The sequence below is a fragment of the Camelus ferus genome, chromosome 29 (genome assembly GCF_009834535.1).
Source record: "Camelus ferus isolate YT-003-E chromosome 29, BCGSAC_Cfer_1.0, whole genome shotgun sequence".
Lineage (NCBI taxonomy): Eukaryota > Metazoa > Chordata > Mammalia > Artiodactyla > Camelidae > Camelus > Camelus ferus.
The window spans coordinates 15741525-15763380 of record NC_045724.1 but is presented as its reverse complement, the minus strand read 5'-3'; the positions used below and the strand labels follow the sequence as shown (position 1 = coordinate 15763380).

General features: G+C 37.3%; 1 protein-coding gene across 2 annotated transcripts in view; it reads right to left on the bottom strand.

The window, feature by feature from the left end:
* Positions 1-21856, bottom strand: part of PREX2 (phosphatidylinositol-3,4,5-trisphosphate dependent Rac exchange factor 2) — a 235549-nt gene that overhangs the window by 61627 nt on the left and 152066 nt on the right. For both annotated transcript variants that reach the window (XM_032470041.1, XM_032470042.1), the window contains 7 exons: positions 21473-21555; positions 20652-20742; positions 19894-20022; positions 15995-16036; positions 12242-12459; positions 8599-8701; positions 3505-3648 (listed from right to left, as the gene is read on the bottom strand). In XM_032470041.1, coding sequence (XP_032325932.1) covers positions 3505-3648; positions 8599-8701; positions 12242-12459; positions 15995-16036; positions 19894-20022; positions 20652-20742; positions 21473-21555 — 810 coding nt within the window. The remainder of the gene's footprint in view (positions 1-3504; positions 3649-8598; positions 8702-12241; positions 12460-15994; positions 16037-19893; positions 20023-20651; positions 20743-21472; positions 21556-21856) is intronic.

Below are 21856 nucleotides of genomic sequence, written 5' to 3'. Positions count from 1 at the left end.
CAAGGAATGCTGAAGCCCACAAGTATGGCATCCAGATAATCCACCCAGGTCTCTCCTTTGTATCCCCTCTGCCCAAATTTGATGGTAAATGGACAACTGCGGCAGTCCTGGCCTGAGAAGGACACAGTGACCAGGGAATCAGGCCCCTCAGAGCTGAAGGTCTTATTCATGCCGCTGAGACCAGCAGAGGCTCAGGCTGAGAGTGAGGCTAACGTACAAGGGATAGAAGAGGGAAAACGAGAATCTGCTGCAGCCCCAAGACCAGCTGGGGCATCACCGGCTATAAGCTTGTCCCATTGACATACTGCTTCTAAATCATCCCCCCGGGAACAGACGCCTGTCACAGTCACGAAAGACACCCTCCCAGTCCTCCTCCCACAAAAGAACGGATCTGAAGGTACGAGATGTGAACACGGCAGATGCTCTATCCCACCCACTGAAATCCCTTTCCGAAATGAAGGGCTTGTGGCCCAGCTGCTGTGATGGTCAGAAGACATCCCTCGGCGGTCAGCAATCTAGGGCATCTCTAGCCTTTGCTAAAGAAAACGGTCCCACCCAAATCACAGCCTGCATCCTAATGACCTAACAATGCAGAAGCAAAAAGATCCAACCCCACTGCCCCAGCTCCCCAGAATCCAGAAAGTGTCAAAGACTTGTGAAATGGTTTAATCTAGCTAAACAAAGATTAACTGGATAATTGCACAGTGTTTCATAATCCACAGAGCTCTGTGCTTTCTTACACCCAGTGGACATTAGAATCCCTGGAAAGCTTCTAAAATATACTAGCATTTGGACTCCACTTCCTAGAGATTCTGATTTAATTGGTTTGACGTGGGACCAAGCATGGGTGTTTTCTGAAAGGCTCCCAAGGTGAGTAAAGGGCCACCAGCCTTGAGAACCACTGAGAGACATCAGGAAAATAAGCCAGGGAGGAGGGGAGGAGGGAGGGACCCTCCACATCCATCCTCCTGCGACCCCCATTTTCACCCAGTTTAGAGCTACTTGCTTATCTCACCAAGGGCTCAGGGACCCCAAGAGGATTAATTCTCTGACCTGTCAAAGGACTTCTACAAGAGTGCTTTAGTGACCTCCTCCTTCCAGCATCTTGGTTATGCTTTGTGCTAACTCCCCCGTCTGGCTGTTCCTGTGTTCCTCACCTTGGAAATCGGCATCACTCATTTCACCTGCCTGGACTCCTGTTCTCCTGCAGCTCTGGTTCCAGCACTGTACGTTCCCTAAAGTGTACGCTCATTGCCTCCAACCCTGGAATTCCTGATCCACTGATTGGTCCCATCTCGGCAGGGTGCCCCATCCATCACGGTGCCCTCTGCCCAAAGATCCATGCAGGTAAGAAAAATGAGAAGGCAGGACATTTGCTTCTTGCTCTAAGTACACAGCACGACAGACAACTTTAGGAAGGCTCACTTAAATACATTTCCTAGGAAACTTTCAAATTTGTCTACTTTTCTCCTTTTTATTTGCCAGCAAAGACTCATGCACACATAAAACTAAAACTTTCATCAAGTAAATTCCCATCACCAGGAATAGACTCCATTTGGAATCTCTTCCATTTCCCACCACTTTCAATTACCAGATGGGAATCTCGACTCAAGCTGGGGCTGAATTTCCGGTGCGTCTCTCTATCTGATGAATACTCAGAGCTACTAAAGATTCCTCGGGGGAGTTTTATGAATGTAGAGGAACCTCTGCAACTCCTTTAAATAAACAACCTTATCGCTGACAGATTTTTAATGAGACACTGTTTTCCAATCTTCTTTACCTACCTGCGACCTCCACTGCAGAAGTGTTTCCACTGTCGCTTCTTCAAACCATTTTTCATATTTTTACTGCTGTGCAAATGCCCAAACCTAACATTTTGCTAGGGTTTTTCTTTAAATGACATTGTAAAAGCAATACTGTACTCACTGAAATCATATGTATTTAGGGATTGTTTTTAAGTTAGCTTTAGCCACAATTATAAAATCGAGGTTACTTGCAAAATAATCTTTTTCCCATGCACAGTTGTTGCTGGGTATGAATATTCAGCTATTTATGGCTAACGTGTCACAAATGCAATCACTTTTTTAGAAGAGATGATTAATGCCATCTGTCCTCTCAGTAATGATTTCAAAGACAGAATTTTTAAAAAGAGAGAAATAAAAGAAAGGAAGTGAAGAGGCTTTAAGAACTGCAAGCTCTGGTGAAACCCTATAAAAGTTAACATTCCAGCCTTTCTTCTAAACTTTCTTCTAAAACTACCTCTCTTGGCAATGGCTTTTAATATATTTTAGGCTAAACTCTTCTCTTCACATAGTTCCAAAGGTCTATTTTTCTTCAGCTTCTTTTTCTTTTGTATTTCTCTTCATTATAGGTTCTTTTATTACCTACACGGACCTTACCATAGTTCCCCAAAGAAAAGTGGAAATACCTTCTAATAACCCCTAAGATGTCTTTGCTGAAATTTTCCTCCACTTAAATGTATTCTTGCCAAGTATCTGTTTGAAGTAGGCATTGTTTTTAAACTATTGCAGTCGAAGAAAGGGTAATCTATCTTCTAGAATTATAACAACACGATGTGGTACAAAGCAGAGTTTTTGCTTGGTAGTGAATTTGGATTTCATATGCCTATCTCTTCTTCAGTTCCTGAGATTGATTTTATTCCTCTACTTTTCTCATTTTTTATGAGGATATAAAAATTCCATTGTAAAACCAATGCAGTCTTAAAAACTCCAAAGAAGAAAAAATGAAATGTTCTGTACCCCACAGAGAAACTGATTCAATCTTGTGATCACAGCATGATTTTTTTTTTAAAGCATAAACAAAAAGAAACTACACAGTAATCTGGATTTCTGGTCTTTTCTGACAGCATTTGTGACCCTAGAAATAAAAAAGACCCAGGACCTTCCCTGGGAAGTCAGTTCACTGCAAGATTTTTCTTATTCATGTTATTCTTAATTTCTTCTACTGTGGTTAACACTCATTGTTCATTTGTCAAAACAGTATTTTTAATTATGAAAGGAATACAGTGTTACTGACAAAAAGTTGACCTAGTACAGAAAAACTCAAAGAATAAAAAATCACCACCAATTTAATCATCCAACATTTTACACGCATGTAAATATATACATACATGTACAACATAATTGAGACTATAACAAATTCTTTTTTATAATATGCATGTGTACATTATCAAACATTTTCTATCTCATAAAATATTTTTAACCATAATGGCTCTACCCTCATTTATTTAAGCCAAATTAATTTATCTTTATTTATTTAAGCCACTCACGCCTTGTTTCTCCATTATAAATCATGCTGCCATCCTATTTGACAACTATTTAAACCGTAACTCTTTCCTTAATAAACATTCCTTAAAGTAAATATATCACGTAGGTGCTATGAAGAAATTTTTGGATTAACGGAAAAAATGATGCTTACAATTACATAGATTTAAAGAATTGATAAAGATAAAATAATTTAAGTATGAAAAGGAAAGCAGTTTACCTTGTGCAAAAAGGACAGGATGAATTTTAAACCCTCCTCCATTTTTCAACCGTTGAGGCAACTGTTCAAAATGGTAACTGTCACTGTAGAAGTAAACCTTCAGAGCTTGCCGGCTTCCTTCCACCCGATACGTGAGAGGAACATCTAAAATGACATGCGATGTTATTTTACTTCCTAAAATCAGGATACGTTGTGTAGTATATTTGTTAAACTTTAAAAAGAATCCTGAAAACTCCTAGAGACTAATATATTAAAAATACCCATGTACATCAAGTTCAGGTTTGGAAGACCCATGCTGCTATTCGGTGAAAGAGTATTAAACCAGATTCTCATTAGCTAAAGTGACAGATTTATTACCGTACTGTATATAAAATTCTGTAACAGAAAACTTCGTCACACTTTAACACACCAGATGTCTCTCTTAACTAAATGAGAAGTTGAGCTACACATGGTTTGGAGTCAGAACCTCCCAGGGCAGCTGCCTCATTCATATTTCAGTCAGAATGAGTCCTTGGGGTTGACTTCTTAAGCAATGTGCAAGAAATTGAGTACATAGCAACCATTATCAAAATTAGCACGGGTTTTGTAAGCTCCGTCCCCTGAGCACCAGATCAAAAACGCATTACCTCTGTTGATGCCCTACAGTCATTAAAAATCATCTGTCCAAATTCTTTTAGCGATTTTCAAAGGTCTTACATTTAATCACTCAAAACAAAAACAAAAAGCAACCACCTTGAAAAGCTGAAATGTTGCAGGAGTTTTTCACAATGCTATTGTAAATCCTCTTCGTTTTGTGATCTTATCCATGACAAATAACTTCCACTTCATTAAAAAAGAATGTAAATGCTTCCTAAAAGGCTAGTCACATTAACCAGTTAAAAATTAAGGCCGGTATAGAGCAGGCATTTAATATATGTTCTTGACTCAACATTTATTAGTTTTAACGTGCTTCTTGAGATATAACTGTATATAAAAGTAGAGTTCAAGATTAAATACCATTATTGATCACAGATTCTAGGTTCCTTACTAAATGTAACTAGTTCTGCATATCAATAGAGGTGGCATTGTATTAACATCTATCGATTAGTCTCTTTTATACCATTTAATTATTATTTTATTTTTGTTACTATTTTTTAAGGGAGACGAATTTTGGTTTAGAAAAAATAAATTTTGCAGTTGAAGAGTTGGAAATTAACTCAGTTTTAATGATTGGGAAAATCCTTTTTTCTGGTTCTAAAATAAAGAAAAAAGATGCATGAACACTAAAGAAAATATAAACTTAAATATACTAAATATTTGTGTCTTCTAGCTCCCCTTTTCATACAATGTTGTTTATACATATTTTATTTTTTGTTAAATTCCATCCCTTTACTCACTGGCACCCATGTACTCAAACTCTGTGTTTCCAAATGGATAACGTTATTGAAAGGAAAATAACAGTGCAGCAGTTGGAGTTCCGTATTATTGGGCTAGCAAAGAATGGATAAAGCTACTATACCAGGAATTAAGGAACTGAAATGACTGAAAATTATCAAGTAATCTAAATTTAAAATGCAGTTAAAACTAAGAGTACTATGTGAAAGAATGAAGACTGTTTCCCTCAAAGTATCCGGTGCACCTGGAAAAGTGTGTGATAATGTGCAGTTAGAAATTATGCCTTTTATTTGGGGAGATTTATCGACTATGAAAAACAAAACTTGATGACTAGCACTATGTAAGTTTTAAAAGCCTTCAAAACATTACTGCATGAGGAAAAGGTCTCTGATTCCATCCCATAAAGGGATTCATTCTGGAGTGGAGTTCCGATGGTGGCATCTCATCCCCATAAACATGCCCCCCTCCCATCACTGAAGGGGCCAGAGAGTTTGAAAATAAGGCTTTGACTAAGAAGTTGTTAGTTCCCCTTCCCTGAATTGCTCTTCCTTGACCCTCTACAAGGTTGGGTCTTTCTTGTCCTTCAGATCAGAGCAAACGGTACTTCTGTGGAGACCCCTTGTCTGGTGACCCCTCAAGGGGCCACCTCACCCTTATTCTTTATGCATTACTTATTCCCTGCATTGGATTTATCACGACCCTCATTATCTTTGCAGTTGATTCCTTAGGTGTTGTCTCCCAACTAGGCTGTGAGCTCCACGAAGACAGAGGCACGTCTGACTTATTCTGCATGGAAATCACAGTTCCAGGCGCAATGGCTGGCCCAGACAGAAAGAGTGGAGGCTCAAACATACACATTCCCCTAATAATTACTATAAAATACCTCTATCCATCACTGAAAAGAGGAAGAACTGCTGTCATTCTGCTCTTCTCCAAAATATAAAGATCTGCCACAAACTAAAGTTAATTATATACAACTGTATCATTTATTATTTATTCCTCCTTCACTAATGACATAATGTGACATGGTTAAGTATCCTGTACTTTCCCTTTCCTGATGTGGGTCACACCACCCGTTTCTCCCTTCCTATCTTTCACTAGTCACTCAGCTCCATACCAACAGGGACTTTGTTTTATTTAGTCCATATTATATCCCTAGAACTTAGTTCAGCACTAAGCATGCTATACATACTTAACAATTATTTGTTCAAAGAAAATGAAATGTCTTCTATCCAGATATTTGAGTTCTTCTAGCTTGGAATGCCATATTTCTTTAGAATCTGGTTATTATTTAATGTAAACATGAGACAATGAGTAATGCTAACTGTAGCTTTTGGGAAAGAATACAAAATAATAAAGCAAAGAGGACATATACAATTATCTACAAGACTATCATGAGCCTTTTATAATGCTAGAGACTTTCAAATACATTATTTCCTTTAAGACTCACAACCCTCTGAGTCAGGGAAAGCTAATATTCTCATGTTTGCTGATGAGAATGGGGTCAGGGTTCGAACTCAGGTTTGTTGATGCCAAAGCCCAACCTTCCCTCCTAGCCAGGAAGTCAACCAGTCTTCATTACAGCGATGCAAATTAATTAGTCAATCTGACGCCTCTGCTTCTAGGCTTAGAGAAAGATCAAATCATACGCAATTAATAATAAAGCTCTAGTTTTCTTATGCCACTTCAATAAGATGTGACAACACTTGGGTATAAATAACTCTCTTCTTTCCTGAATCAACTTAAAATGATAACTACGCTCTTACCACGACAGTTTTAATTCGCTTGGAATGTCTAGTAGTGTAGCAATGAGACTGACCTTCCCCTAGGGACGTATTCTCAGAAGTCGAGGTTATGCTTCTGGGAAATACATAAAAATGGGTTGCCAAAGGTGTATCACAGTTCTTGTATTTGTCACGTGTACATTTATACCCCAATATTACTTACATGGTCTTAATTATGTTTAAAATTTTGTATATTTTTCAATATGCCAAAGCTAAATCTCTCATAGTATATATGCAGTAAGTAAATATTTTATCAAGCTTATAATATTGGTTCATCTCTGGTTTTCTCAACAGACCATTCACCACTAATGTCAAGTTTAAACCATGGAAAAGAGCACTCCTGTGAGCTTATGGTTCCTTAGGCAAAATTTAAAAGAAAAAACATCAGGTTATATTGTGAAAACAGAGTTTCTCTGCCTTGTAGCAAAATTATGCCTGCATTATTCAAGCAAATGAAAATACATTCCATTTTATACCGACCCACAGAACACCATGCAATTTGTTCAAATAATATTATCCTTATCAAATCATCTGCTTTACCAGGCAGAATCTCCCTTGAATACAACCTAAACCCCCAACATTGTAATTCATGTTCTTGCTCTCTCTCATTTATCAGTGGAGATGAAACTTTAATAAAATTCTATTCTCTCTATCCTCAAAATTTAATGCATAGAGAATCAAACACTTTTCCCATCGCCACAGCTACCCTCAAGGGCATGTCACCATCATCTCTCACCTGAGTCACTGCAGGGCCTTCCTAACTGGTCTCTCTTGCTTCTGCTCTTGCCCCCAGGAATGTCTATTCAACACAGCAAGACAGGCCACCTTTACCATGTGCCATCCCCCTGCTCAGCGGCTTAGTCAGAAAGGCTCAGCTCCTTCGAAGGTCTGGCCTCCTCTTTGTTCTCACCTTATTCTTTTCCCCTCCCTCACTCCATTCCAGCCACACAGGCCTCCCTGCTGTCCCGAGAGCCTGCCACACATGCCCCCACCTCGGGGCCTTTGCTCTTACTGTATCCAGTGAGTCTGGAACACCCCGTCCCAAATACAGTAGCTCTTCGTATCCACGGGTTCTGCTTCTACAGATTCAACCAACCACAGGTCAAAAATATTAGCAAAAAAATTCTAAAAAGTTCCAAAAAGCAAAACTTGAATTTGCCTCAGACCAGCAACTATTTACACGGCATTTGGACTGTGTTAAGTATTATAAGTAACCCAGAGGTAATTTAAAGTATGTGGGAGGACACTATTTTATAAGAGAGACCTGAGCATCCTTGGATTTGGCAGCTGAGGGGTGTCTGGAACCAATTCGCGAGGGCTAACTCTACCTGTGTGGCTGGGTCCCTGTCTGCACGGCGTGCTTCTGATCTTCACGCTCCTCCTTAGGAAGGCTTCCCTCCTGAGCATGTCACACACGTGCGACCTTTCACCCCCTTTCATCCGCCCCTTCATCTTCATCCTCGTTCTTTTCTATTTCCCTTCATGCATTGATATTATCATCTTCTAATTTATTATCAGATTAACTCATTTATCTCTCTTATTACTGATTTCTACTTGTTTAGTTCTCTATTGTATCCAACACCTAGAATAGTGCTTGGCCATAAGGAGGCATTTAAGAAATTTTCGATGAGTGAGTATCATTCTTAGATCACAGATTAAGTGAATATTTATTGAGTCCCTATTTAATATACTAGACATTGGAGATGTTTTAGAGGTCAAACTAATAGATAAAAACAAAAATTTAAAATTAGCTGTAGATTTAACTCATATATACTTTCTATTACTTATACAGTTTGTTATTATTTTACCCTAAATATAGCATTTTATATAAACTTAAACTGCATATCAAATATATTCATATCAAAGTTACATCATATGTTGCTGTTTGATGCCAAAGAAATCCTATAAAACACATATGAAATATTTAACCACTTACTTGCAACCAGTGGTTCCTCTTCTGATGGTTTAAAGTAAAAAGAAACCTTTTCCAAATCAAATAGTGCGACCAGTGTATCTTCTAGCATGGCTTGTTCATCTGTCTAGAAAGAAAGAAAAACAATACATGATATGATTAGGATTGTTTGCGATAGAACATAACACAGCATAACACAACATAGCAACTCCAGACCGAAACTAACTTCACTTGCGTTTTATTTACATGCAAACCAAATTCTCAACACATCTAAGAATTTACTGCCTAAAATAAAATTTTCAAATCCCCAGAGTTACAGTTTCTTTTATAGTTTTATATTTTTCCTTTTCTCTGCTGCCTAGATGATTCTACAAAATTCTGCAGCCTATTTTGTAGCTGGATTCTAATTACATTGATTTTTGTTTATTAGTAACAAATAAATGTGTACACACAAAAAAAATGCTATTTGCCTCTAAACCTCTATAATCTTATACAGAACAGCTGAAAGGCAAAAATATTGTTTTATTAAAAAGCCACAGTACATAACAGTCATCCTATTTTACAATAAGATAACCTATGCATTATCCAATTCACAATTTATTAAAGCTGTGATAAAAGCAATTTGCATGTATGTAATGATTTTTCTTCCAAAGAGCTTGGGGACAAGAATCCATTTTCATCTCATTTTCCTTTATGGGGACTTAATCTAGAATCTTGTGAATATGAGATTGGATTTGTTTTAATCATTCATTTCATTCTTACAGCATACAATTTCACAGCCAACGCAGCTAAGGCCCGGACATGGTAACAAGTTCATTGTCTGTGTCTGCGACATCATCTTTCTAGCTCTGGATTCTGGCCTTCCTGTTAGCAGTTCAGGGTGCTAATAAAAGTCCTTTACTAATTTCCTCATGAAAGAATGATTAAACTTATCATACACATCTTTTCTTTTAAAGGTAACATTTGTTTCCTTAAAAAAAAATGCCAATGATCCTTTCAATCAGTAATTTTAGTACATTTTACATACATTTTAAGAAGCTGCATTGCTGTAAGCTTATAGTCACATTTTGGGGGCACCATGAGTACAGGGTGAAGGAAGTGGTAAAGAATTTCCACTGTGTGAAAAAAAAAAAAACCCCACTAAGGCAGCCCCAGACCCCAAAGAAGGACAGCATGGATACAAAAGGTTAAGAGCATCACCACTTTTGCACCTTAGTATGGTATTTAATATAAATTATGGTACACAGTAAGAGCTGCATAAATGTTTATCCGACCGTTACTTTTTAAAGTCCTTCAAAACAGCAGAAAAATGTCAAGAACCTGGAACTGGAAGGACAGGACTGAAGAATCGGCGTTTTTCCAATTGGGAGGAATATACGCAGAGGAAGAAATGTCCCCAACAGGCTGGGCTCTGATCATAACATCCAGGCTACAAAGCTCCGGCAGGTGTGGCTAAAGCCACAGCCAAGGACCTAGGATGGGACTCAGAGCTGAGGGACACACAGACCACCAGCGTCTGCAGCACCCAGGGAGGCTTTCAGAGTACTGGGGCGCTTTTATGTCCTTGTTACAGAGGCAGAAAGACTATGGGTTTCTTTGACTTTTTTTTCAGCTACCTTTGGATCTTTTAATCAATTCTTTAAATACACTTAAGGGTTGCATAAGGCCAATTTAAAAAAGTAAACAGCTTTCTTGAGATATAATTCATATACCACAAAATTCACCCATTTACAGCGTACAGCTCAGGGGGTTTCAGTCTACATATGGAGTTGTGTAACCATCGCCAACATCTACTTTTAGAATATTTTCACCATCCCTAAAGGAAACTCAGGATCCATTAGCATTCACCTTCCATGTTCCTTTCCCTAGTCCTCAACCCCAGGCCAGCTCTAGCCTACTTTCAGTCTCTAAAATTTGCCTGTTTCACACATTACCTAATAATGGAATCAAACAATACATGGCCTTTTGTAACTGGTTTATTTCACTTAACATAATGTTTTCAACAGCATGTTTCAGGTTGTGGCATGTATCAGAGCCTCATGCCCTTTTATTGCTGGGTAACATTCTATTGTATGGATATACCACAACTTGTTTGAGGAACTGCCAGACTGTTCTCCAAAACGGTTGCACTATTTTGCAGTCCCCCTAGCCGTGTATGACAGTTACAGTTTCTCCACATCCTCGTCAACACTTGTGTCTATCTGTCTTTTGGATTACAGTCATCCACCTCACTGCGACAGAGGATCTCACCATAGTTGTGAGTTGCATTTCCCCAACAGCTAATCATGTTGATCATCTTTTCATGTGCTTTTTGGGCATTTTATACCTTCTTTGAAGAAATGTCCATTCAAATCCTTTGCCTGATTTTTAATTGAGTTGTCTTTTTATTGTTTAGTTTTAAGGACTCTTTATATAATCTGTATATAAGTCACTTACCAGAAATATGAATTACAGATATTTTCTCCCATTCCTTGGGATTTCAAAAGTGAAAAGTACAAGCACTTGCTGAGACAATGGTAGTTTTAAAGTAAGAACAGAACAGAAATGAAGCCTCATTCATTCATTCATTCATTCAACAAACACTTAACACCTACCATGTACTAGGAAGTGGGTGTCCTATCTTATGTAATTTGTATTTGATGGGCAATGATTAATTAATATTTATTTTCTCTCTAAACACTTTTTCAAGTGTTTTATTTCAAATTTTTCATTAATTAGATCTCTTTTGGTTGACCAAATAAGAAATTGATTATCCACATGGAGTGTAGAGTCTTTTCAAAGTAATCTAACTCTGTTTCTCTGAAAAACACTGAGGTGGATAGATTTTCTTACCTTACATTATCATTTCAGAATTTTCTATGACTGCAATTACCTCCCTGTCCTCAATATCATTGAAGAAAAACATTATTTTGTTGTGCAAACTCATATACATTTATTTAAAACCTCAATCATATTACTTTGGTAGCCACATTTTCTGTGTGTCCTTTAACAAATAAAATAGCATCTCGTGTTTCAACTCACAATTCTATTTAACAAGTGCCTTAAGTTTACAGAAAATGAACATATTTGCCTTTATACATCGTGACAACCATCAGAACCACAGAAAGTGTATGTGAAAAAAATCTAAGTTCACCACAGTTTTATTTATCAAATATTTCGAGACCCTTTCTTCCTCTCCACTGTGGACAACTGATGCATAAACATGGAATACTCTACAGTAATTGAGGCAATGTTCTTAGATTTAAGAGGACAAACATGCATACAGAGGAAGGAAATAAATCATTTAACACACTGCAAATTTTAAACAGCTTGTCTGACAGTAGGGCATGCAAGTTGTCAGAGCTCTTCTTAGAGGACTTAACAGAGTATCAACCTCAGGGGGACCTCAGGTTTCACAGCGGGCTCTTTCTTCTGGGCTGGAAATAAGGACCCACAGCAGACAGACCCTCTGTCCCCTCATGAACTTTCTCAGCCAGCGCTTAGGGATACAGGACTTAAGTCTCGGCTGTTAGCAGCCACTGAGAATAAATAAAAATCAGGAAAGGAGTACCTTCCACATACTTATTACAACTATATTTGCCCATGGGAAAAACCACTTCTGACTGGGAATAGGTTCCAACGCACGTTACACTTGGTACAGCCAGTAGGAGGCACTGTGGTTCCTTACCAAGTTCGGTGACAGAAGTGACTGAAAGTGAAAAAGAACTCCTGCATTCGCTATCTGGTCCAGCCACCGTCTGCTGGCTTCCCAAGTTTCCATCTCATTTTCCTTGCTGTTGTCAAACATCTGGTTTAAGGCCGCCATGAGCTGCTCGGAGAAGGCGCAGACCGTGGCCACGAGACTCTGGCAGAAAACCATGTCTCTTCGGAGCTGTGTCTCACTGTCTGTGACCCAGGGGAACATACAGAAAGTTTTGAAAAACATCATAGTTGAATAAAACCAATTCATTAAGGATTTGCATTCACTGTTATTTCATCCTTTCACTAAACTCACACCATGGGACAAATGTGAATTTGAGCTCCATTCATGTCCACATACTTTTTACCAAATATGCTGTTGAGAAAAACACTGAACACCAAAAAAGGTTAGAAACATTAAAATAATTTTTCTGAATTGAAATTGGTGACTTTATTTTGCAATCACTAAATTGTTGTATATGACCCAATAAAATAAGGCTTTATTTTATTTACATTTTTTTCATGATGGAACACAATTTGCATTGTTGCATGACGCTTTCCTAAAGGAAACTCCGAGTCCAACTTTTCAGTTTGTGCTGGCAAATGAAATACAACATTACTAATACTAAATTTTTAAAAATTACCTACTAAACGTATTCAAATTTTAAGGTGAAATGCACACGGGGAAAAGAGTATTGACATCCAATTTTTTGTAACACTGAGGAAATCTGTATCTCCTGAAGTCACCAATTCAACTTCATGAGCTATAAATAGGTCCAGTTCATAAATTCCTATATTTCTTTGAAATAAGTAATATATTTACAGTTTTAGCATAAGTTGATTTTTACTAGCATTCTTATTCTGCAATTAACTGGACTTTTGCTTGAGCCCCTTTGATGGTATGTTTACCCCTGTGAACCGCCACTCCTGGGCTGCAGGTTTTTCAAATGAAAGGCAGCTCTGTCCCTGAGAACCTGATCCCAAGGGGTTCACTTCTCTGGGGGGCGCTGGATGTATACAAACCACATGAACAATAGAAACACCAAGCCATACATTATATACACTGAAAAACCACTTGTACTGGAAGAATAACAACACAGATAAAAATCATCACACCCCCAAAAGTGTACGGAATATTTCCACGGTTCGGAATCCTGTGAAACAAAGCACTGTCAGTATTAGTGTACAACAGAGATATAAATGCTGCCTTTACTCAGGGATGAGTTCTTGCTTTACTGATAAAAGGCCAAATTTTTAAGTTGTTTACCAAGAACACCGAACACCTGTTTTTAATAACATCAAAGCATGTGTACACATAATGTAATTGTTGCTTATTACTCAGCTTCACTGTTAGTAAAAGCCACTTTTGAAAATTTTATTAGAAAAAGGATTAAATATTAAAGGTATTTGATTATATTATTCAATTATATATTAATATTCATTTATTAGGTTGAACTACATGAACTTGCTGTTTTGCTAGGTCAAAATGGTTGACTATGGCAATTCCAGGTGATTCAGCTTATTAATTTAACTAACGACATGTGTTAGACATTTCCCTCAAGTAGTTATATACCACGTACCCCGCTCTAGTAGATGGAAAAGAGTTTTACTGGTAACTATAAAATGGCTAAACTGGGAAAGAACTTTGCCCAATTCTCATTTAAGAAAAAAAGCAAAACACCTATTCCATTGTGCACAATTTCTAACAGGGTGCAGACATTCAATAAATGTTTACTGGATGAAAATAAAGAACCAGTAGAGCAACTAACAAACACATGCATATAGACTATGGTAACAGAGTGCAGACTAAACATCTAAGTACTCTTTTTAAGATTGAAAAAAAAAAGAAACTTGATTATTTCTTCTTAAAGCAATGTGGAGATCATTATTTCTACTAGGGACAAAGTTACTAACTCTCGTGATCTCTCCTAAAGCTTACAGTGGAACCCCATCTTTCCGTTTCTAGACCTTAGCTTTCCACTCTTGATATACGCAATACCTTTCCAATTAGATTTGTCTTAAGAAATTATTCTCTAGTTAATAGATGGCAGTATTCCTGCAAAAGCTATTGAAGTAGTATTTTTTAAAATTTCCCCAGATCTTCCACTTTACTATAGGATAATTGAAAAAAAAACAAAGCAAGAATGCACAAGAAACATATAGGGGAAATTTTATCTACTTAGTTTCTGTCTTGAACCTCAATGTTCTAGCTGCACACTGGATCACAAGCTATCTGAACGACCATCCTTTACCAAGTTATCCCCATCCCTCATTTTTATCAATAAGAACTACAGCAAGAATCACAACAGCTGCTCTCAGCTTCTAATAAATGAAGAAAACCAAGTTCTGTCTTTTTGTGACAGCTTGTTTATTACTTTTTGCCAAGTAAGAATTCCCCTGTAGTGGGAATACACTCAAAACAAATGGATTTTTACGTATCCAAGGCTGACGTTCATTTGAGTATTTAAGCACCTCCTTAAACTCATCTTCTTCAAATATGTTTTAAAACATTAACACTTCTTTTAATCTCAGTTGTTTAAAAAGCTTAAGTTCCACAGTAAGGTCGCTGATCTAAAAGGAATGAGATGGTTACTGAACATGCAAGTAATCAGTTGTTATTCTGAGACTGTAGGGAGAAGAAAGCAAACTAAAACAAAGACACACAAAAGAAGCGATTAGAGAGAGAGAAAGACAGGAATAAAAGAGACATAAGGATAATATTTAGCAGACACTGTCTACTCTTTCCAAGTGAAAAGCATAATTTTGTAGTCCACAGTATGGAGTAATTTGGCTACGTTTGGTACCAATCAAATGTAACAGGGAAAAAAGAGTGAGTAAATTAAGTTGGAAAAAGGATAATTATGCTAGAAATAGAAAAATCAAAATAAAATCAAAATAAGGATGTGCAAGAACAGCCTTCTGAATATTGATGAGTAAAACAATGCATTCCAGGACCACTTCTGGAACTGGCCTACTGTATATTCATTTCCTCGAGAATGCATCTATATGCTTTAATCTTCTAGATGCTTGAAAACGTGTTGACTGAATACCATTTACTAGTTATTATTAATCTGCCTGAACGAAGATTTCTTCACCTTTAAAACTGTGGAAACAGTAACAGCCTCACAGAGAAGCAGTGAGAATCTGATGTAATCCATTAAAGTGACGTCCATCGACTGTGTTGCCATTATTAAAGTCCAAAAAATGCAAAATTTTTTATTATTATGACTCAGTCAAAAAGCCAGGCAAAAATCATCAAAAGAGAAAGCCATCTTGGTTAATTTGGCTCATCCCTTCATTTATAATTTAAATTTTCCAAGTGCAGTAGACTGTAAAAGTGGCATAGTCTTCCCTTCTCTGTGTCCCTGCCCTTCCAATACGATTTCAGATGGAGATTCTTCCCATCAAACGCAGTCTATTTCTGCACTCCTTGCTTCTGAACCCGCCTACATCCTAGTTTAAAAACAAAAGCTAGACACAGTTTCACAGTAACATCTATTTGTACAAGTAACTTTACCACCACCTGTTCCCTCTCTCCTTTTTAATTATATTTTGTGTATATTTACACATTTTCATGTTTTTACTTGTAATTGAAGAAGAGCATACATTTTATGTTTTTATCAAAACTAAGTAATTTCTTAATCTTTGCAAGGCTTTAGAGGAGGGATCATATTTCCATCTATTCTGTAAAGAGTTGAAGGCATTGCAAATTCCAAACAGTGAAAATAATGCAAAATATTACCTGAATACTCCAGAAGAGCCAGAAGTATCCTACACTTTACCTCTGTAGAGAAAGAAGACATACCAGTCAGTTGTTCACTCTTTTTCTCCAACTAACATCACACTTTAACTGTGTAGTAGAAATGAGCACAACCTTATCACATTAGGTAACAAAACTCCCATTCACTTGGCATGCCAGTTTTGCCTGCCTACCTAGATAAGTTCTACCCATTGCTCAAGACCCTAAAAGCTCTTCTGGATCTGAATTACATGAGCCTGTGAAACACCGTTCAAACCTGCCGCTTTTGTAGGTCATCCTGAGCTGTGGTAGCTTGCCTCATGTTCTCCAAACTCCTACAGTTACTATGGTCTTGATCGATAAACTTTCAAATAGTATTTTTTTAATTATTTAAACTTTTAAAGATTATATATTTGCAATATATAAAGAATATATATCATATAATGTATAAATATTATTATATATCACATTGTGAATTATATTGTGTATTATACATTAGAAATATATGTATACATTGCGCCTTTCTTATCTACAGCTCAAGATACTGCCCTAAAGGACAGAAAAAAATACTAAATATTTCTAAATACCCTTCTTCTCACCCCATCCCTCCACAGGGCCAACCAGAGATTTCTGATAAATGATGTGTATTTAATGTCCTACTCATTGCTATGCACCCAATGGGCTATGTGTTCATTTGCTCCCAATTAGTACATAGTGTACTTGCAATAGGAAAATATTAAAACTTAAAGAGTTCCTTTATGTGCCCAAGATTCTGGGAAATAAAAAAAGGTTAGGTTGCATCCTGCTCTAGACAGGTTCACAGCAGAGTCAGAGCAACAAAATTAACAGATAAGAAATGCAGGAAATACTTGAGGGGGAGTTAAGTTTTACAAGGGAGACACAAGAACAAAAGGATTTCAGAGGCAGAAAGTACACTGGCTGAGTCAGGAGACCCATCCATTATAGACTAGCTTTGTCATCTTTGGAAGGTTGTTAATCTACTTTGAGTCTCAACTTGCTCACTCATAAGTGATGATAACATCTATCATCTATTTTATAGGCCTCTGTGGAAAAAAATTAATGGGAATATATATTAAACGCCTTGGAAAATTATTTAAAGTGCTGTCTACCTGTGAAGCACTGCTCTTATTGAAAAGTTGGCAGAAAATTCTTTTAAGAGAGACTCAAAAATGTTCTTAAAATTTTTCAAAGTTAATTGTCAGGGAAGTAGGAACATATTCTGGGTGGAAAATAGTGTCAGCAAGGGAATATAGTAGAGAATAGGGGCCAAATATTCAACAATCTAGCACAGAAAAGACTTTATTATATATCTTTAAGAGACTGAGATTGGGAGACAATTGGAAAGACTCCTTGAAGAATGGCTTCTAACATCAGATTGATGAGTTCAGATTATCCAACTGAAACTCACTCTATGGCTCTAAGGCAGGGAACTGAAATTATGAACATGATATTTTAGGATGAATCTGGTAATGGTGTATATGAGCCAGAAAAGATGGAGACAGCAGAATTAGCCAGAAAATGATTTGAGGTAAGAAGAAAAAGGAAATAATTAAAGAGACATTTGATTTAAAATAAAAAAGAAAGAAGAAGAAGAAAAAGAAGAGGCTCTGTAGGGTATTAAGAAAAAAGCAGAGAAAAAAATGAAAAAAAAAAGGCTTCTGGAAAAAATGGGAGATTTTTAAAAGAGTATGATTTTTGTAGCCAGCAAATAGTTGAAATGTCACTAACAGACACTTGAATTTAAGGTGATGGTGGATCCAATTTCGACAGTGTGTTCTCCCCCACACCACCAAGCAATTCTTCAACCCCAGCGAGGTGTCCTACAATTCAATTCAATTCTGACACTCTCTACCTGGAGAGAGTGCCCGATCCCACAGGATAAGGGCTCAGCCCCAGAGGACTGCCCTCCCTGCCACACTTCAGACACCAATCACAAGTCCAGGTTGTCACCTGTGCTTCTGACCAACAGGCTTCAGAGTGGACGTTCTAATGAAATGATCCCCTCCTTAGGTTCGATTAATTTGCTAGAGCAGCTCACAGAACCCAAGAGAAACATTTTACTTACTAGATTACCAGTTTATTATAAAAGGATCTAACTCAGGAACAGTCAGATGGAAGAGATGCAGAGGGGAAGGCCTGGGGAAAGGGCACGGAGCTCCAGGCACCAACATAAGTTCACCATCCCAGAAACTCTCCAACCCTCTCCTTCTGGGTTTTTATGGTGGCCTCATTAGATAAGCACGATCAACTACATAACTGGCCATCGGCAACTCAACTCAGTCTCCAGCCCCTGTCCCCTCCCTGGGGGTCAGGGGTAGGATGGAAAATTCCAACCTTCTCTTCACAAGGTTGGCTCTCCAGGCAACCAACCACCATCCCTGGGTGCTTTGCAAAAGTCATCTTGTAAACATAATTAAAAAAGTTTTATAGAAAACAAACTTATAATTGCCAAGGGGGAAAGAGGGTGGGAAGGGATAAACTGGGAGTTCAAGATTTGCAGATAGTAAGTACTATATACAAAATAGACAAACAATAAGTTTCTACTGTAGAGCACAGGGAACTATATTCAATATCTTGTAGTAACCTATAATGAAAAAGAATATGAAAAGGAATATATGCATGTATATGTATGACTGAAACACTATGCTGCACACCAGAAATCGATGCCAGACTGTCAACTGACTATATACTTCAATTTAAAAAAGATTCTTAACCACAAAAAATAAATCAATAAAATAAATTAAAAAAACAAACAGTTTTATCCTCTCTTCACAGGAAATTCCAAGGGTTTTATAATCTCTGTGCCAGGATAGGGGATGAAGACCGAATATATATTTTTTTTATTATAAATCACAATATCACAAGTAAAAATAGCTTCAGTTCGCTGATTACTATGATTCCATAACTTAGCTGAGCGATTAAGTAGGAGATAGACGTCATCTCAGTGACTCTACCCAATAAAAATTTAAACACAGGCATAATATTTATTGTACAGGTTTCTCAATCTCAATGCTACGGACATCTTGGGTCAAATAATTCTTTGTTATGAAGGACTGTCGGTGCCTTGTAGAATGCTTAGCACCATCCCTGGCCTCTACCCATAGATGCCAGTAGCATCCTCACAATTGTGACCAACTGAAAAATGTCTCCAGACATTGCCAACCACTAGTCTAACACTAGGAAGAAAATCACTGAATTAGGCACTATAAAAATTTAAACAAATTTCTTATTTCATCTTTTTCACCACAATCATTTTTGGAAACTCTTCGAACTTTCTACTTAATAACTCTGACACTAAACAACATGTAATAGGACTCACTGGAGCTGTCTTGAGGTTCTGTATCTCCAACCAGAGTTGTACCAGTTACAGAATGTTGAGTAAACAATTTCATGCTAGTTAGTAATAATCAACTTAGACAAAAACTTCTGAAAGAGAAACTTAAAAATCTAATGATGCAATCTACATAATTATTTTGATTCTCACAGACTCCCAATTCATTTTCTAAGACTTTCCATGAAACGTAGTTCATGCCTTTTGTGATTCCATTAGAAATTTTTCTGATGTTGTTTCATATTATAAAATATGAAACTCCCTCCACACTCTATTTGTCTTCATATGAACAAGCCCCTATTTTATTCACTGAGCATATTTTCCGTGATACAGTCTATGTCGTTTAGATCCTTGGATCCTTGGAACACAAGGTTCTGCAATCTTATTCCTTCTTTCCTTCCTCTGCCCTCACCCTTTGCAGTCCTTTTTGTTCCCTTATAACATGAAACACTCCAAAAAGTAATCAGGGCATGGCTGAACTCTGGTGTTTAATGGGTTTTTAAAAGAGTATTGTTAATGTCATGTGATGTTCTTTGCTTTTCATCCTGACCTTCAACAAATTTTCTGATGTTCTGAGCAAGATTCCGGACGCTGCTGGGAAGATTCCAAGGATCCTGTTTGATGTGAAGCCTTAACCTTTTTGGACAACTCAGCTTTGGTTCCATTTCCTGCTGAAATTCTGAATAAACACAGAAAATCTCTCTTTAGTCTCAACCATTTACCAGTTCACAAGCCCATAAACTACAGATTCCTCTTTCTTTCATTGCTGTGGTCCTAGGCTATCATCATGGTAGCAATTTCTTTAGCTCTATCACAGGAGAAAAATCTGTTAAATCCAAAATAAAGTCAAATCTTATTATTATCTTCTCACAAATGTTTAAACCAAGGAGCAAATTTAGATTAAAAACTCTATTTCACCCCGAACTAGATGTCAGAAAGTAGCAGTTCGAGGTTTTGTTCTGTTTGCCAGCCCCTACTCCCCCACTCCCCAAACCCCTTCCCCCACCACTGGGCTACGACCACGTGGGCATGAAGCCTGGTTTCAGCAAAAGCAACTCAACACTTACGTCTCTTCAATGAACTCATTTGGTCTGGCCCCTATGGGCATTAAACATTTTAAACTTTCAAAGGTCCCATAGTGATTTCATACATATATTCAAAAATCATCCAAATAGAAGCAGTAGCAAGCAAATTATGAAACGTGAGCGCACAGAACTTTTTTTCTCATTCTATGCTTTTGCTTCATGACTATATTGTCTTCCGTTTTTGTTTCCCAGTTGCTTCGAATAGTTACTTTTTAAACCTTACCTTGTAATCCTCGACCTGGTGTCAGGTACTTGGTTTGCTCAAAGGCCCTCACAACAGCTTGACCTTTCAGGAGATTGGTAATGGAATCCACCTACCATACAGCAGAGATTTCTGAGAGTTATATACTTCTCATAATACATAAAAGGTATTTCCAAGAGTAAATCTTGTAAAATACGTTTTTTCCCTAAAGCAAGTTATTTTTGAAATCCCACACTGCTTGTAAAATCTATGTTTAAATAAAATATTGGAATAAACTCACCTGATAACATTTGCAATGACATCTCTTACCGCCCTACCATATATTAATACAAAATATACATTCACTTTACAAAAGAAGTAAGAATTCTAGAATTTTTTTTTAAAAACCCTAAAAGTTATCATAATCCTTTTCAAAGTGGTAAAAGCTACTACACTAAGATTTCTGGTTATGAATGTAAATTTTTAAAAAATCCAAAACACCAACATGAGCACCGAGACAATCCTGTGCTTCTTGAAATTTGGAGTGAAGCTGAACAGGAAATGTCAAAAAGGAATCTGAGAACCCACAAAGAAATAAATAATAAAAAGAAGGACTTCTGTTTGTAGAACACATAATTTTCTAAGGACTGTGAAATACTTGACATTCATAATAATCCTGTGGGTCAGCTGGCTGAAGGAATTTCTTTCCCCACTTTAAGCCATGGAAATTGAGGGAAAGCGGGTAGAGGAACAGATGGTGGCTTTTCCATTCTAACTCTAAACTCCTTTCACGATGTCTGAAAAAGGGATTTCTGACAGTTTATTTAGTCTAGAAAAAATTTCCACAACGGTCCCAATCGTACCTGGCTGAAAAGATGCTCAAGGCAACTATGTATCTTGTCCTGTTTATCACGAGAAATGCGAACATTTAGGGGGAGCTCATCACCTAGATGTTAAAAAAAAATCATTCATCTTATGTTTAACATTCCAAAACATTTTAGTGTAAATAAAATAAAAAATAAACACTAGCTCTTACTCCATCCATTAGTTCTCATGTTCAGAAAAATAATTCCAGAAGCGTTCATAGCTGTTAGGACGTCAGATTATTGTTCCTTTGAAACTGAGGTGAGAGCAGAGGGTCTCACAGAAAGAACCCAGTGGTACCCACGTTCATGATGTTTTCGGATGGTGCATTTTTCTAACGGTCAGATAGTTAGAATAAACTGCATACTTCAAAATTAAGACTT